General features: G+C 41.9%; 1 protein-coding gene across 3 annotated transcripts in view; it reads right to left on the bottom strand.

The window, feature by feature from the left end:
• The window catches only part of OXSR1 (oxidative stress responsive kinase 1), an 88910-nt gene that overhangs the window by 5777 nt on the left and 64540 nt on the right, over positions 1 to 18593 (bottom strand). For 2 of the 3 annotated variants that reach the window (XR_014849654.1, XM_085050182.1), the window contains exons 7-14: positions 16118 to 16219; positions 13372 to 13505; positions 11517 to 11565; positions 8839 to 8904; positions 8470 to 8592; positions 3384 to 3419; positions 1544 to 1753; positions 20 to 96 (exon numbers count right to left, since the gene is read on the bottom strand). Coding sequence is in view for 2 of the 3 variants with exons in the window: in XM_085050182.1 (XP_084906308.1) it covers positions 20 to 96; positions 1544 to 1753; positions 3384 to 3419; positions 8470 to 8592; positions 8839 to 8904; positions 11517 to 11565; positions 13372 to 13505; positions 16118 to 16219 (797 nt within the window). In the remaining variant the exon portion in view is untranslated. The remainder of the gene's footprint in view (positions 1 to 19; positions 97 to 1543; positions 1754 to 3383; positions 3420 to 8469; positions 8593 to 8838; positions 8905 to 11516; positions 11566 to 13371; positions 13506 to 16117; positions 16220 to 18593) is intronic. The other variant, XM_085050183.1, reaches the window with a different exon arrangement.

Here is an 18593-nt window from a genome sequence, read left to right as displayed (position 1 = left end):
GACAGTTTTGTGTCCTTACCTTAACCTTAATACAAGGTTGATGGGGACTCTCACATCTTTCTGTACCGGAGCTGCAGCAGGGGCTGCAGGTGGGGCCTGCAATAGGATTAAATCATTTTAAACCAGGTTAACAATTCCTTGCTCTGGTTTTAAAACTAAAGATAACCTTCATCAACTATAGATACAAGTAAAAGTTTAACTCATGGTTGGAATAATGGCACTACAGTGAGAAAGACAACAGATCAATGAACAAGGAAAACTTCACACTTAAATAAGAGGGTCTCTGCAATCGCCTTGAAAATGGTAAAAGCTGCAGAACTTTGAGAAATGCCAAAATGGCAGGAGAATTCAAAAGTGCTGAATGTAAAATGATTGCTTGCTTTGCATTAAAACTTAAGGTTTTAGGGTATTTAGCTTCAAGACCTCCTGTGTTTTAATCCCTGCCCCAAACATCTGATTTAAAAACCTGATACAATTGTACCAGAAAAAAAATTAATTTGCAGATTATTATATACTCTCAGTTACTTATTTTTATGAAATCAAAGGCTTTAAGAGCATCTAGCAGCAATTTTATAGCTGCCTATTTTCAATTATGAGTTACTTCTGAGTAATTATTTGAATGTGTATCAAAGCATTTTATATTGGTCAGCAGCAGATTTCTAGAAGGGAAGATCCAAGAGTTGCCCTGCACTTGTGATATTTCCAGTAAAGAGCTAAGTGTTACTCAATCTCCACTAAAAAAACCCCAAATAAAACAGAGAGGGGTGTTGTGCACTTTTCCACTTCACAAGTCACCTGCACTGCCTGTGCTGAGGCAAGGATTTTATACCTGCATGAACAAGACAGACACAACACCAGGCTGATAATTTAGGCATAGAAGTTTTAACCAAGTGGTTTTCACATAGATCACTTGTTTTTCACAAGAGAAACAAAAAACAACCCTTTGTTTAAGACTAGCATTTTACTCCAAGGCGCTCTTGGCCCAGCAAAGCAACTCAGGGCTTCTGATCACAATGTGGTTTCTGTTGAAGCTGAAAACCACCAGGTCAGTGAAAACAAACAAGGGTTCATGGAGAAGCCCAGAGCTCTGCAAAACAGTAACCAGTGAACAACAAGAACCAGAGGAGAGCCATGAAGAATAACACACTGACACAGAGAGCTGTAAGGAAGAACATATTGACAATGCAGAGCTATTAAAAAGAGCATATTGACACTAAGAGCTATAGAGAAGAACACAATGACACAAGTTCATGAAGTTCAGCTTAGGACAAGCTACCAACAAAAAAGCTCTTGGGCACTAGTGGTAGGTACTCTCATAGTGCATATCCAAAGTGTCACTGACACCAACACTGCTCCAGCCTTCACTGCTGCTGGTGCTTCAAATGCTGCACAAAATTCAGGGATTAAACACTGGCCTTTTTTAAGAGATTTGAAGGGGTTTGATTTATATATTAAAGCTATTTTAACATAGCCAAGAATATGTCAAACTTCCATGGTTTCAAATTGTTCTAGCACATCTGGAATAGAACTGCTAAGTGCAAACCTGAAAGCTGGCAGGAATGGTCTCTGCTCTTACCTGGGCTGCTGCTGGGGCTAATGCTGCTGCTGGGGCTGCTGGAGGAGCCAGGCAGGGTGGAGGTACAGCAGTTGGAGGTTGTGCAGGTCGTGCTTGTCCTGCAGCCTGAGGTAGTTCAGTAGGTGCCTGTGCTGGAGCATTGAGTGAAGGACCTGGAGGCCCAGCTGATGGAAACAGCTGCAAGCAAAGAAAGGAGTTTTAGTAAGAATAGGAACTCAAGAGTTCTGATTCAAGCACCAGCTTTCCCAGAAGTGCTTGTCTGCCACATAAATCATTTAGAGAAATTCAGTGCTAAGGGCATTCCCAGGCCTCCAGGACATTATTGCTGATCCCAAGTTAGCATTCAGGAGTTTAATGCATCCTTATGTCCAGGGATCCATTCTGTCCTGACATTCCCAAGTTTTACTAATCCATAAACTAAGATACCAGCATAGCTGTGGGTCTGGGACAAAAATTACACCGTGTGGCAAGGCTGCATGCACACAGATATATAGAGCTGGGATGAGAGCACCCTATCCTTCACTTTGCCTCTTTCCTGGAATCTGAGTCCTACTTACATTTCCAAGTAGTCATACATTCAGAGCAGAGCAACCCTGCTTTGACTTGTAGTTCCTTTCAGAGAACAAAACCTTGCAAAGCAGTGAGATAACTATCGACAACTGAGCCTTTCACAAAGCAAATGTTGGAGTAATTTGGATATCGATGGAAAGTGAATTCAGAGTTCTTCAAATCACACTAGACAAGATTTAGGATTGGACTTTAGTCTCTTGCAAAAACCAAAACCAACCAACCAAAAAAAGCCACCCCCAAAAAACCCCATATGAAATTAATTTGATGGTGGTGATACAGAACTAAATGAAAGTTTAATCTCTTTTTTAGCTCTTGTTATTCAGTACAGAAAACCCAATTTTGGTGTTGGAGCCAAAGAACTGTCAGCTTGATGGCACTTCAGTGTGCTCTCCAGCTTACTCTGATAGGTTGTAGGAAATATAAATCACCTTGAATGTTGGAAACCTGGACAGGAGACCTACAATGGGAAAATTAATCCCAAAGGGATTCTGGTTTTCAGCTTTTTGTTTGAATTTAGAATTTATGTCAAACTACACGGCCAGAACTGTAGTCTTTCTCAAGATCTCCTTTTATAAACACTTCTCGGAAACAAATGAATGAAGAACAGGACAGCCCAACCCAAGACTAATTTCTAGGAGACAGCTCTGTTTATCTTTCAACACAGGTAGGGAAAAGACAGACATAGCACAGTCTCTGGAAGATAAGCAGTCACTCAAAGATTAGATATACTAATATTCCTAAAGTAAGAAACAGTTCAGAATTGAAAAAAGATGATAAATTGCAGCAAGTTTTGTTTGCTGTCAAATGCTATTACAGATTTATTTCACAGTTGTGACCACAGGTTCCAAACCACAGAATTAGACAATGGAAACCAGACATCCTAATGTTGTCTTCTGTTGAATTTGTATTGCTTGGGTTTGGTTTTTTTTTTAAGGAGGAAATAAGAAGACGGTTGTTTTGCTTAGATTATTCTTGTGACCAATTCATTACTTTACAACAAACAGACTTTTGCCACAGCAAGTTGACAAGACATACAACAAACTTACCTCAAGAAGAGCTCTTGGCATTACACAGCCAAGGATTCCTTTTATAGGAAGCTCTTCAAACAGAGCTCAGCTAGATACTAGCTTCTACTTCACACAATATTGCTTTCAAAGGCTAATAAAGCATGTTCCTTGAAACAACAGCAGTAACTAGGAGTCATCTTTTCAGGAAGCCATTTGCAATTATAACTCACCTCGGAATTCTGTAGAGGTTCTTTCACTCTGGGAGACTGAAAAACAGAGAAAAACATGTCATTGCCTAGACCAAAGTGAAGCTTACTGACTAGGAGGACTTGTCAGAACCATACTGAACATGAGAAACCTACATAATTGTTTCAAATTACACATGTGTTTTGAGATGCATGATAAAAGGGACACTACACAATTTGTTGTTATATTGTACCACCCAGAAAAACAGTCACGTTTCAGAACTTGCAGTCAGTACTTCCACTGTGGCACACAATACCCTAAGCTGCTATCAGTTTTACCCATTAGCAAAATCCAGGACTCTTGAAGATCACTCAGATTGGATCAAACTATTTATGCACCAAGATGGGAAAATCCACTTTAAGCTACTCATATCCAGCAGAAAAAGATACAGACAGATCTGCCTGACAGAATTCTGCTAGAAAACAAATTACCTTGACTTACTTAGGGAGATAGTTTCCAAACCAACTTGCTAAAAACATACAGAACCTTTGTGGGGTGGGAGGAGAGAATCAGCCTTTCTTGTGCTGCTTTTATAGAAGGAAATCCCCAGCTTGCTCTCCCTGCCCTTGGACCCTGCATTCTGCTGTGCTCTTTGTGAGAGAAAGCAGAGAGCTGACAGGTAGGTGTACACTCAGCAGTGAAACAAAAAGACCAGTGGAACAAAGGGGAAAGTGCAGGCAAAGCCTGCATGTGATCAACCTCTGTTTATCAGGTAAAACAAAGATAACACTGCACTAGCTGGTTCACATGAGCAGAGAGGAATTGCCAAGTACTCCTGCAAGGCCCTGCAATTAAGAGTCTGCAGCTTTGACCTCCAACAGGTCCAATTGCTATGTGAAGATCAGTGGGATGGTTTGGTCCATGCTGGGAATAAAAAAAATACCTGTTTCTTCTCCACATAAAGGTCTAACAGGTTGTTTGGAGAGTACAAGCTGGACAGCAGAACATGAAGTCTCATCATGCCCCACTGATCTCTCAGAAACTCAGAGCCAGTTTCTGCACTAATATAGGCCACTACCTCAACAAGTGCCGATCAGAGCAATTTGTAACATATGACTCATAGGCTTCTCACGAGAAAAGGTTCAGAAATCTTATTCTCAGAACAGCAAGTTTCAAAAAGCCCTCTGGACAGGAGGAGAAGGAACAGTTCCCTCAGGATGACTACATGCAGGCAGTGTCAGGAAAAAAGTCACACAGCCAGAAAAGTAAAGCCTGAAATTCATCTCAGTGTGCTCGGCCTTCACTTGACAGTTACCAGGCAGGATGAAAAACATGGCATTGCTCCCAGAGAAACAGCCCTGCTCCACATCTGCAGGCTACAGCTGCTGCAGTGTTCTTCCAGGAACAAAGCTCATATCCAAGAGTACTTGGATGCCTCAAGGAATTATGTAAACTGAACTCGTCTGAAAGATCAGTGTGCTAAGCACTGTACACACAAATATGGAACCATTGGTCCTGCCCCTCAGCTGACAACTAAGCCAGATAAATGACAAACAGAAGTGGTGAGAGCCAGTTGAATATGAGCCAGTGAATGCCCAGGTGGCCAAGGAGGTCAGTGGAACCTGGCTTGTAGCAAAAGTAGTGTGGCCAGCAGGAGCAGGGCAGTGATTGTCCCCCTGTAATCAGCACTGCTGAGGCATCTCAAGTGCAGTTCTGGGCACCTAACTACAAGAGAGACATTGAGGGGCTGGAGAGAGTCCAGAGAAGGGAATGGAGCTGGAAATGGGTCTGGAGCACCAGGCTGATGAGGAGCAGCTGAGGGAGCTCAGGGGGCTCAGCCTGGAGAAAAGGAGGCTCAGGGGAACCTTCTCACTCTCTACAACTCCCTGACAGGAGGGTGCAACCAGGTGGGGGTCAGGCTCTGCTCCCAGGCAACAAACGAAAAGAGGAAATGGCGTCAAGTTGCACCAGGAGAGGTTTAGATTGGATATTAAGAAAAATTTCTTCAGTGAAAAAGTGGTCAGACACTGGGACAGGCTGCCCAAGGAAGTGGTAGAGTCACCATCTCTGGAGGTGTTCAGAAAACATGAAGAGGTGGCACTTGGGAACAGGGTATAGTGGTGAACACAGTGCTTCTGGGTTAACAGTTGGACTCAACAATCCTCGAGGTCTTTTCCAATCTCAACAGTTCTATGATTTTATTAAAAACATGGACAGAAAGAAAACAGGACAAACATTTAAAAACATTTACCTAAGGCACAAATAGGATGACTCTGGGGATTAGTTCTAACTAATATTTGCTTGTGTAATCAAAGATGATGTGAGTAAGCAGTGAAATGTGACCACACAACTCACCACTGCACAGATTTATTGGGTAACAGAAGGTGCACGATTTAAAATCTCACAGAGCACAACTGTTTTAATTTGAATTCAAGGTTTTAAATGCAGAGAGGAAGGAAGTTCAAAAAGTCTTTACATGTAAAAGATAATGTTGACCCATGAAGTCACCATATTCAATGAACTAAAGAGATATTTCTGGCTCTGCATATAACAAATATTTGCCTGCTGTTTGCACGTATTAAATTCATCCTATTTTTTTCTGTAAAGTAGAAAGAAGTGAAAAATACAAATAATTTTTATTTATGTAGATGACTTTATGCAAGGTTAATACTTCAGTATTTTGGCAAGTTAAGTCAATCTGCAAAGCCTCATTTTACTTTGTGGCTGACAGCAGTAAATGCAGGTACAGATGGAATCACAGAATCACAAAATGTTTTGGGTTTGAAAGGACGTTTGAAAATCCTCTACTCCACCCCCACTGCAATGGGCAGGAAAAAAAGGTGACACTTAGTTAACACGAGTTATTCTATACAACAACTTAGTTAAAATTGCAGAGCGATTTACAGACAAGTGGAATTTATACCCAGTGTTTGAAATATGGCCAAAACACAGGATAAGCACTAGTCCTCAGTAACATCACCATATTCATGGCAAAAATTGGCAGTTTGGATGTAAGTCTTAGGACTGCTTGAAAAGGAATCAAATTCAAGTACCCAGGCAGACATGTAGTGAGGTCTGAGGTGTCACAGTGCCCTTCCTGACATCCTGAAACACACAGGTGCCCCAGAGTTCTCTATTACATACACATGGGATACCTCCAAAATGGAAATATACACCTACAGTGAGGTAACTGAATTAAGACTACTACTCCAACATCCATGCTAAAGGTTTGCTGAATGGGAGACCTACAAGTAGAGGCCAAGCACAGCCCAAATGAGAGCAATCAGGACAGGCAGCAGTACAAGGAAAATATATCAAAGCATCAAGAAAAAACTGCCTTGAAAAGGAGCTTGTAAACGTGTGTCAATCTGCTTTTTTCCTGCCTGAGAGGAATGAAACAAGTACATACTGTTCAAAACACAGTAAACAGTGTTAAGCCACTGTACCCCAGGCTTCAAGACAAGATACAACAAGTTCTAAATAATCTCTGAAACAGAATCAGGGTCTCTTACAAAATTTATCATATTCTAGCCTGCAAAAGGAATTTAGAAGAATTCAGCTTATAAAGAACCAAAGAATCTTAGTTGTAGCCACCTGGTACCAAGACATCTTCCTTGATCATGTGTAATAGAAAGCTGGACACAATAAGCTCTTTAAGAAGCCACAAGAGTTGTTGTCACAAAGTATGGAATTACTTTTAGAAAGCCAAGCATTTCAAAAGATGCTAAAAAGATGCAAAATCTTGCATTTAATATTTAAGTGTCAATTCAACATAGCAACAGAAGCCAGGCTAATGAAAGAGAAATGAGAAAAGTGGTAAAGGGATAAATGCTTCAAACAAATACTGGCTTTTTTCCCTTTCATATTGAAAAGCTTTCTCTAAAAATCCTTCACTGTCTCAATAACTCAATTACAGGATGATTAAAACAGTACACTTCCAGCCACCTGCTGTAGTGAAAAGGGACCAGGAAACCATTACAGTCAAAACCCACAGTGGTGACTGTTGGGGGAAGACAACCTGAAAATTCACTATAATCTTTCAGCTGATCATTATGCATTACTCCTCTGAGTTCTTGGGGGATTTGTGTATATACTGGGAGAGGGGAAAGTGGTGTTTTCTTGATAATTTTCAAGCACTACACCAAGCACTCCTGAGCCCTCAGGGATGCTGTGAGGTTTTCCACCAGGATAACTGGGAGCACAGAACCAGCACCTGCATGTTCAGGAATCAGACAGAAGCATGTTGCAGTGAACTAGCTTTGAATTTATAATTTCTGTTCCAGAATTTTCCCCCAGCTAAAACATCCCATTGGTTAAAAGTCATGTACCGTCCCCTGCAATACTGTTACTGGTTTGTAAGCCTGCCCTTCACCCTAAGACCCTTCCTGATAGGTCCTCTGGGTCTGGACACGCCCCGTGCTCGCCGCTCTTTTTAACACTGTGCAGAACCGGGCTCGGGGCTTCTGGGTTTCCGGATTCTAGGCTACCCTATCCTTTACCTTGTCCTCCACCCCCGTTCCTATAATAAACCCTCTAGAATCCCAAACGCAGGAGTCTACGCCTCTTTCGTATTTACCGCTTTCCTAAAGCGCTACTGTTCTCCTGGAAGCCGCACTCGCCTGATTGCTTCATCGCGGCTGCGCGCCCGGGCCGTGTTCAGCGCTGCCAGCCGCCTTTCCGTTGCTGCTTTTGGGGCAGCTGGCAGTCTTTCGGGGGTCAAAGCAGCAGAAGCACAGACCCTATTGATTTCAGCTTCACCCTGGAGAGGGCAGTAGGATAAAATCTCTCCTGACACTTCCAGAAGAAAGCATTCCAAGCAGTCAGCACCCTTAAAGGGAACACCCTAGCTGCAGTGAATTAGTATGCAGAGCTGAGAGCAGGCTGTCTGAATTAACATTTCCAATTATGCTGAACATCCCTGAATGAGACCAGCTGTGCCCCACCACAATGACAGAAGAGATCAATACAATTTCTTCAACCTTCAGTCTGCTTTCTTTGCTTCAGCTCCCAACTTGAGGAGTTTATCATAAACTTGCTGTTTATCATACTTAGGGCCATGTGCTCCCTAAATATATTTAGACGTATCACAATTGGAAAACAAAACAGAGACAGTGGAGTTTGAGGACCCACCCTGAGCTGTGAAATTGCTGCTCTGCCTTCCTCACTTTCTTCATCAAGCTCATCATCACTCCATTCCCAGCCACCATCTTCAGTCTTATGAAGACGCCCGCTGGAGCCTGGGACTCTCCGAACCTGCTCAGCACAAGGACACAGAACTTACACCTCATGCAAACAGTTTCTACAGCTGACTGTTTTAGAATAAATAGCACCAGAAAATCTTCAGGTCCACCACCTGTGCCAGGGAGCCTGATTATTTTATCGAAATGAATAGCTCTATTTAGAAAAAGCTGTACTGCAGTAGTTATCATTAAAATTGTGAATACAAATGTAAAAAGATAGTGCAGCTGTAACAGCAAGAACCCAGGAGATTTTCAGTACCTTTTTGGATCTTTCAGTGATTGTTGGTGCTCTCTGCAACATCTTCTCTTGTAAAAACTCTTTATTCTGCAAAGAAAAAATACCAAACATTTGCATTGCTGAAAATGCCCTTTGATGCCTTCAGTGTCTCTGACAAAGTAACTGCTAAGCTGTTTCTAGCAGACAGTGGTTTACATGTTTCATCCCTATCTCCCCATAGATATTAGCCACTCCCCTACTTTGGGCTGCAGTAGATGATGTTTCATCCTAAATACCTTTTCAGTTAGTGGCACTCTCCCTATGAAAAGTGACATGGAATTAACAACTGAGGAGTTGGATATTATTCTGATTTACTTGGAAATATACTTATTATACTGCAGTATCTGATACCCTGCTGAGGCATTTGGCATTCTTCCACTTGCAGATACTACACCATCTGGATCCAACCCCTTTGCTTTATCTTACTCGTAAATTTATGCCTGTCCAACTGTCAAAGGCAAACCTCAGATGTCAGACAGGTGGGGATGCAGGAATCCCTCTGTGCTGGAGTAAAAAGAAATTGGGACAGCAAGATTTAAAGTGGCTGGAAAAACATACAGCATTTATGTTTAGAGAGGAAGCAAATGAAGTGATCACAACAGATTGAATACTGGGAAACTGCTGTGATGCTTCATTGTATTAAATTTCGCTTTCAGCAAGCTACTCCAGACTGGCCAATGTGAGCTCCTGATAATATAATTTTCTGACTGCTGGACTGTGGGGCCAAACTTCTGGCAGCAGGGGAAGCATGGTAGTCCAGGCAGGCACCCTGGCATTTGGATGGGTATTCCACACTACAGAGTGCAGTTGGAAAGCCCTGTTATCCCTGCCCACGCAGAGCTCCCAGAACTCCCCCAGGATGACTGCTTGCAGGCAGGATGGAGAGTCTCAAGACACACTCTGTCATTCCTGGTAAGTGGCTCCCAGCATTATCAAATCATGCTTTTACATAACCTAGAAGGTATTTAAATATATGACTCAATATAGATGTATAGAAGCTGCACTCTTCAGCCCTCAAGTTACAGCTGTCAGTTTGGCAGTGGCTGATGTGTGACAGTAATTTAACCCTCAGTGTGAACAGGCACACGTTTTCACTTGAGATGCTGGGTTAAGCATTGCCTCATTTATAATAATGTTAATTTTCTATTACCACCCATGCTAATATGTTACTCTCCAGCAGCTTAATGAAAGCACAAAGGAGATTTAACACACAATGAAGTGTAACGTGAACCACAACTCGCGTAATCAAATGGAGAAAGGTCAGCAATGTGTAAACTATCTTGTCACTTTGGACACCAAGTGTGCACCCAGCATACAGATGCAGACTAATCAGCTGCCTAAAATCCCACCATGGGCAGTGAAACCCCAGTTAATACTGTCAAGAGCCCAGACATCAATTAAACTTGCCCTAAAGCAAACTGCTGCATTTCATCAACTGGATCACCCTCCAGACTTCCCTGGTTCTTAGAATAATCAAATCCCACATACCCTGAGCTGGAAGGGACCCACAAGGACCATCCAGTCCAACTTCTGGCCCTGCACAGGACACCCCAACACCTGAGAGTTCTGTCCAGACACTCCTGGAGCTCTGACAGCCTTGGGGCTGTGACCATTCCCTGGAGAGCCTGTTGAGTGCCCAACCACTCTTTGGGGGAAGAACCTTTCCCTGATATCCAAACTAAACATCCCCTGATACAGCTTCAGGCCATTCCCTTGGGTCCTGCCACATGTCACCAAAGAGATCAGCACTTGCCCCTCTGCTTCTCCTCATGAGGAGGAAGTGCAACTCTCCCTGGGTTATACCTGTTAGATTCCTGCCAGCTTTAATAGGGCATTCAGCTCCTGTACAGATACCTGACATGGCCAATTCCATTTAAGCATTTTAATCTGGAAGTTGAGAACTACTCTGATTAATTGGTGATGCTGCCATGCTATCCCGAATACAGAGTCCCTTTCTGACAGTTTAATCTGTATTCTGCAATAAATCCCACACAATTTGATTAGAGGCACACCATAAAAAAAATAAGCAAACAGAAAACATTCCCTCATGCCCATGGAAATACAAATCCTCCCTTGTGTTACTGCTGTCTGTCTCCCGCAGTAAGACCTCGCACGTTGCATATGCACTAATCTCCAGGCAGTAATTACATAATGCTTGCTGGCAGTTCACTCCAAGGCTAGAAATGGGAGTTTCCTACTGTTTTGTATCACAGGATCTTCACTTTCCATAAGGCAACACAGGGTGAAATATCTTTAGGTAGCCCTTGCACCGTGGGCCTCATTCAGCCCCTTGTACACAGACTGATTATAGAGTTTACTAAAATGTAAGTTACACTCCCTGCCACAGAGACCTTTATGGTTGGACAGGCAGTCAGAATGGCACCATTACTAGGGAAGAACAAACCCAAAAGGCACTGAAAGACGTTTAAATGCTCAAGAATTTCTAGATGATTTCTGTTAACAACAGCATACACAGGAGGTACAGAAGGAGGATTTCATTCTGTTCCTTCACAATGACCCATTCAACTCACTCAGCTCTGCTGGCTCTGAGTGAAAGAGCCCACACTCCTGCCAGTAAAGCTGTCACCCACACCTATCATGCTTCTGAAAAGTCCTTTCCACAGCCTCTGCACAAATCAGTTTAGGAAGTGTTTTCTTACCTTTGCTTTCGTGAAAAATTTGTGTCTTAGGAGTTCTGCTGCTGTTGGTCTGTCAATAAAAACAGATGTAGAAAAGACAATTATAAATGTTCCCTTTCAACCCAACGGTCTTCCAGGCTGCTGCAGCTTGATGGCATCTTGTGAGGGCATCAGCTTCTCCTGTATAATTCCCCTAAAATCAATGTATTCCAAGTAAATTTTACACCAGCAATCATTTAAATTACTCAGTGCATTCTGAACAAGGCCTGTTCTGTTCAAAAGCAATGAATAACTTGGGACTGGTGGGGAGAATTTGCTCCCATTTTGATGCTGAACTTGGGACTCTTAGATAACGACAGGGTCACAGAACCAATTTGTTCAAAATTGAAATCACAGAATCATCACTGCAGTGCAGGACTTACCCTGTGCAAGTAACAGTTATTTCAGAGATACTTGATGTGTGTGATCAGTTCTAGTAAACACAGGTGGGATGATCAATCGTGGTCTAATAGAGATTAATAAGTATAAACTATTTTCCCGTTCAAGTCAGACTTCAGAATAAATACTGGAAAGTAAGAGACATCCCTTGGTCGGTTTAGGAGGAGTTTCCTAAAGACTCAAGCCTAAATGAGGAAGTAGCAGCTAACAGCATTTGCCACACTGCAAATGGTGTTTAAGTAACAGAGTTGAATCAGTGACTTGCAAAGGCAATTCATCACAGGGTTTATTTCACCACTGACTACTCCAGCTAAAGGCATCCACCTTATAGCAAGGGAGCCCTTAAAATAACCAAAAAGCAATTGCACTCAATTCTCTTCCCATGAAATATGCCAGCCTCCTGCTCCCACAGTCAGGACAATGCCAGTGGCTGTCAGTGGTGCTTGAGGAGAGGGAGGGATGTGCCACAGTTCAGTGATTATGTATAATCTGATAAGCACACATCCTAACCTGCAAGGATAGGATATGCTTTAGAAAGGGGAAAAATGTCATGCTGGGGGAAAAAAAACCAGCTATCAACTTGTATCAAGCACTCCAACTGGATTCATTAAGCATTTCAAGTGCAATGCTTGTTAGAAGAGAGAGACTCATTGCACAGTGCGTGAGAAGCCTGTGTTCCTGGATCTGACATATTATTATTATTATTTTATGAAAGCACTTTTTGCTTCCCAGAATTAAGTTTGCTTACTGAGGAGGAAAAAAAAACAACCTAAGAGGCACGAAAAAATGGCACAGCACACACACCACCCCCTTGGTACTGTTTCCTACATCACTGAGTAGTCAAGATACCATTCAAAGAAGGGTGGAAGTGTCATCAGGTCACTTAAGCAATCTGTATTGATGAAAACATGTTGGTAAAATTTGCCACTGTTTTTCTTGATTTGCCCTCCAAACCAAATATTACATATAATTAAACAAGTCAAAATGACACTGAAAGACTTCTCTGCACTGGCAAATTTTAAAAAGTTTACTTATGTCGTTTTGCAAGTAAACATGTATTGCCCAACCTGTAATTTCTGATTTGTAAACACTGAGCAGTTTTGACTGGGAACAAAACATGAACTGAAGTCACCTGCTGGAGGTGGCCAGGGCAGAATGGCCTACCCAGGCAGTGGACTGAGATGCACTCTCATTAACCCAAATGGAAGATGTGTGCCCTGGCCAGGCACAGTGCCAGACGTTTATCCATAAAAATAAGGACAGCCAAGAGAATTTGCTGCCACACAGCAAGATTGCTGTGTTCCTTGTGACTGAAAGGTTGGAGGGGCAGAGAGTATACCAACTTCAAAAAGCAGGGAATACAATGAGGTTTGTGAGTTTGGTTTTTATTTGTGTTTGCTTCTTTGTTTTAATTTATTTTGGTGTTAACTGTTCTTACCTCTTTTCAGGGTCTTTTTGTAGGCATGATGAAATCATCTTCCTAAATGACTTCCCATATTTCTTCAGCATCTCCTTATCTTGCACACCAGTTTCCAAAGATGGAGGATCATTTTGTAGCGTCAGCATTAAAACCTGAAATAATTATGTCTATTGGCAATGAGATTTTCCTTGGCCTTTGTTAGAGACAGATCTTGGGGAAAATGTATTTTAGACAAGCTCTTTCATCAAGCATCTGAGTCAACAAGGAGGACTTGTTGACAACACCCACAATTTAAGTTATTGCTTTCCATCCCCTTTCCTGGCCCACAGTGCAGTCTGTGGGCCAAACACAAGGCTGGAATGTGCTTTCAGGTCTGTTTTGTGGGATTAAAAGTGCAAGCAGAGCAGAACTTCTACCAGCTTTGCTCATGTGAGATGAGCAGTTGTGCAAGGCTTTTGATTCAGTATACCTCCCTAAGGTATTTCTTATCTAGAAATTAAATTAAAGACAGAAGGGCAACATAAAAAAAATACAAAAGTTCACTTCCATGTACCAATGTGACAGCAGGTGAAGACATTCCTCACATAAGCACCCATCAAGCCAAACTGATTATTTCCCTCACATCACTTAAATATTCTGAAGGAAAGGAAGAAAATTACTCATTTCCATTTCCACTTGTCACCTACATACAGATGAATATCTATTTTTAGAAAAGGAAACAGCACATAGCACATTTAAATAGCTTTCAACAGCTATATTGCTTAGGGCAGCAAAAGCCCATCAATCTAGCTGAAATTATACAGCCCATGACAGAACTCCCTGCTTTCTTCCCCACTCCTTGAAGGGTCACTTAATGCATGAATAATTTTGCTGCATAACAAAAATAATCTGCAGTGCAATACAATTACATTCAATAAATAAAATAGAGAAGTCTTCTTGCAGGCTGCATGACGAGAACCCAAACCTTATAGAACTGGGGACTCAATTCTATCTAGCATATGACAGCACTAAGCAGGTGCTGTTGATACTGAATAGGTGATGTTGGTATTCAAAGCTTCATCCCATGCATTCAAACTACAATAAACAGAAGTACAACTTGCAGAAGCTGCTGCAAAATGCTACCAATAATCACAGCCCAGATGGAAATATCAATGAAACCAGCAGCACCTACATCAGCAACACATTCCCCTGAACAGCTCTTTGCTCTGCCACAGCCACTGATATTGGAGGAAATTTAATGGCATTTCTCAACTACTCAGCCTCTCAACAGTCCCTGCACGTCGATGACAAGTCTTAAAATGAATTCTGTTCCAGAAGAGTTAAACCTGTGCAAAGTCTTAGCATTTAAAGGGATACATGGATGCGTCTGTTCTGAGTTAGGAGTTGCTGGATTCCCAAATGCTACAGTAACTGTGGGATGGGAGAGGATGAACCCAGGTCCTGAAGAGGTGACACCCAACTCCCACAGCACTCCAGCAGTGAAAACTCAGACAACAAAAGTCTGCCCCCAGGGATTATTGAATGGTTTGGGTTGGAAGGGACTTTAAAGCCCATTTAATTCCAATCCCTCTGCCACAGGCAGGGATACCTTCCACTAGTCCAGGTTCCTCCAATTCCCATCCAACCTGGCCTTGAACACCTCCAGAGATGGGGCATCCACAACTTCTCTGTGTACCATGTTCCAGTGCCTTACCACCCTCACAGTAAAGTATTCCTTACTCACATCTAACCTAAATTTGTCCTCGTGGCCATAGTAAAACATCACTCTCCCAATGCCAAAAACTGAGGGACTTGACACCACAGACTTCATATCCCTGCTCTAATCAGCAGCCATGGGGGCAGAACAGGCTCTCCACAGCCTCGTGTAGAACCAAAGTGGCCTTCAAGAGGATAGGGCAAAGGGGTTTAAAGCTTTGTGATTGAGACAAGGCCTCATCAGATATCACAAAGGAAATAAGGAAAAAGATGTCAAAGCTCAGTAGAAGGACAGGATGTTTCAGACCTCAGCTGATGGGTATAAACTCTTAACTTTACGATGTGCCCTCCCCCTGAAAGAGCAGCATGTTAGGAGCAGCTTCTGGTTCAAGAGTCAGGAAACAGGGACAGTTAGCCAAACTGTAAGGTGATCTAAGGTTCAAGACATTTGAAAAGGAATTTTGAAGTGTCAAAGTTTAAACAAGAACATTTCTTTCACTTCAACCTTATTAAATTACTATTGTTGCCAATATCACACAGTTTCAGACTGATGTGGTATTTTCAACTGGAGCAGTGATTGACAGGACTGTGTCAGTGTTAAACAAAATTAAACATTCTTTCAGATAACTAGTAACACGAGAGGTATCAAGAGAATCTCTGAGAGGTATCAAGATGGATTATCAGTGCAGGAGAAAGAACGGCTCGCCATCCCAGTGTCACTGGATGCCCATAAGGCATTCTGAATCATTATTTATAACTCCAAAAACATCTGCTGACTTCAGAAGTTTAAACATACAGCACTTTCCTTAAGAACGGTGAGACTCAGGATCTAAATAAAAACTGCAGTTTCAGATAATGGTGATTAAGTGGTGTATTTTTAAAAGGTGACTCAAGATACATCCAAGAACATCATGATCCACAAGTGCAAGTTGAAAGGACAAACTCTTCTATGCACTGTGCTAAGTTGAGAGGACAAACTCTTCTGTGCAACATGCTAGCCAAATTCTTGGAAACATCCACAGAACACACTGATCCCTTATCTTGCACAAGTATCTGGAGACCCACTCACCTTCATCGGTGGGTATTTATGGTAAGGAGCTGCTCCCGTAGCCAGTTCAATAGCAGTGATCCCAAAGCTCCAGATGTCTGCCTTGAAATCATATCCTCTGACCTGAAAAATATTAGAGGATGTTATCATGTGCCTCTTGCTGTCCTGCAGTACCATTCCTTTCACACAGCCTTTCCCCTCGTGTTTGGGAAGACCAGCACTACAGAGATGGAAAAAACACTTTCTCCCTTCTCTCTCCCCAGGTCTTTACACCTTCAAGGAGATGTTTTAGAAGTCACAGTCTGATGAAAATCGTGGTTATTCACTGTACAACTAGGACTGCTATGCCATAAACTCCAGTGCAGAACATAAAGGGGCACTGGGCTAACCCAGGCTCTGACACAGAGAGTCATTACACAGTGTAATAAAGCTCTCATAGTTAATAGATGGAGTGCTACCCCTTGGGACACCTGCCTCACTACACTTTTAGTCAACCACTTAATCAATCTGACTGCAAACATGCTGCATATCCTGAACTTCCCGATACAGCAGCCCAGTAAAAGCCCCTCATTCCTGCCTGAAGACTAATGCTTCCCTCCACTAATTAACAGTAGCTTCTGCACTTGACATTAAACACAGGCTCGTTCAGGAAAATTTATAGCATTTACTTCCCCTCCTGCACAGGAAAAAATATTTCATATGCCAAAGCGGTTACTTCCTCATTATCATTAGGTAATATTTTGGCACTTGCTTTCTCCGCTGCAGGGGAGAGACATTATGTACTAACTTCAAGAGCAGCTCCGAAAATCAAAGCATTTTGGTTGCTTAGGATGGTTTGTATTTCTTCTCGCTACACTATGGAAAAATGAAAATTGAATCAGAGCAGAGCTAACAGGGGTATTGTGCTCAGCTAACCTAACAAGATTTAGAAAGACACTCCTTGTGATGAAGCCAAAAAGCATTCCCCAAACTACCTTTAAGATGATCTTGAATTTTGGCAAACTAACAAAAACCCCTCCTGCACTATTTGTCATGTAATACTAGAGTTGAACTGAAACTTGTTATGGAGACAGGAATTTATATCTTGCACTGATTTCTTCCACCCTTTAAGCATAATTTTCATGAGCCCTAAAAGTCCGAAATGTTTCTTGAAGTGCCTCAGTTTATGGATGCTATGATTTTGAACAGATTTCAAGTCAGTTAAACAAACAAGCACAGATATCTAGCATAATTTAAAAGAGCACAAGGTAAGAAGAAATACATTTTAAGGGTTGTTTTTTGTCCTCTCACACTGTTTTTAGGTTTTGAGAATAATTTTTTCGGCATTTCTTAGCTCCATCTTTCAGTTATTCTTGCAGCACACCAATACAGTGCACAACTTCAACTTCCTGACAAGATTTTAACTCTTTAGTGTGGGGCATTTTTTTTTTATTATTTCACATAATCCTGCTTTCAAATGAAAGCTATAAAGCTATAAACTGTCTGCATCAGTTCATCTTGACATCTGCTCAATACATTAGTCACCACCCTGCAGTTAGTTTATATCAACAACATTTATTTTTCTCATTCACTTTTTTTGCCATAAATCTGTCAAGTGACCATACATTAAAAGACAATGTTGAGCAATCAAATATTAACATTCTAAAGGAATTTAATGGTGCTGAAGCAAACCAGATGGAATTGGATCGATACTATCTACATGTGGAAGGCCAACCTAGAGCAGCCTCTGTCCCTCTTCCTGGCTGATCCAGTGGCTCAGAGTGACACCTGCTGGAAGGCAGCAAGATGATCTAATGGACATTGAAGGATTTCACATCAGCATCATCAGCATCCCAAATACTGCTTTACGATGATATTTGCAACTGGTTAGATGTGCACAGTCTTGGCAGAGGTAGTGCACTCCCTAGAAAATTTACCTCCTTTGGAAACACATTTGTGGGGGATTTCCCCCCACCTTGTCACTGAAACCTGTATTTCCCCTTTTTAGCTCCCTCCTTGAGATTTTTTTTTTCCCTTTTGTCCTGCAGCTGCAAAAAGCCTGGAGCAGCACCATTAGGTCCTGGCCATGCTGCTGTGCCCTGGGCATGACACACAGGACAGAAAAGCAAGGGACAGCTCTGATCTGGCTTTGGAAATACAAAATACACTATTTATTTAAAATTAGTGTTAAATAAAAGAATCTATAAGAATATGGATATCCTGCAGTGAAGCAGTTCCGAATCAAGGCTGCAAAGACAGTCCTGACTTGGGAAGTGTGGCTTTATTTTGCAGTGTTATATCTGCACTCTGAGGAGGCTGCAGCAGTGCTGAAATGCACCAGTCCCTCAGTGCCACCATGGGGAGCCACTGAAAAGGCCAAACATTGAACAAACCTTTCATCAAAAATATATTTAAGCTACTCCAAAATGATCTCCATTCCTCAGGAAGTTTTAGATATTGGAAAAAGTGCATTACAATGCACTTTATTGCACTCGTGTTTAGCTGCATTTAATTTTAG

Source organism: Lichenostomus cassidix, chromosome 2 (genome assembly GCF_008360975.1).
Source record: "Lichenostomus cassidix isolate B80296 chromosome 2, HeHo_3.0, whole genome shotgun sequence".
Lineage (NCBI taxonomy): Eukaryota > Metazoa > Chordata > Aves > Passeriformes > Meliphagidae > Lichenostomus > Lichenostomus cassidix.
Note: the sequence above shows the minus strand (reverse complement) of the source record. Positions and strands in the feature narration are given on the sequence as shown.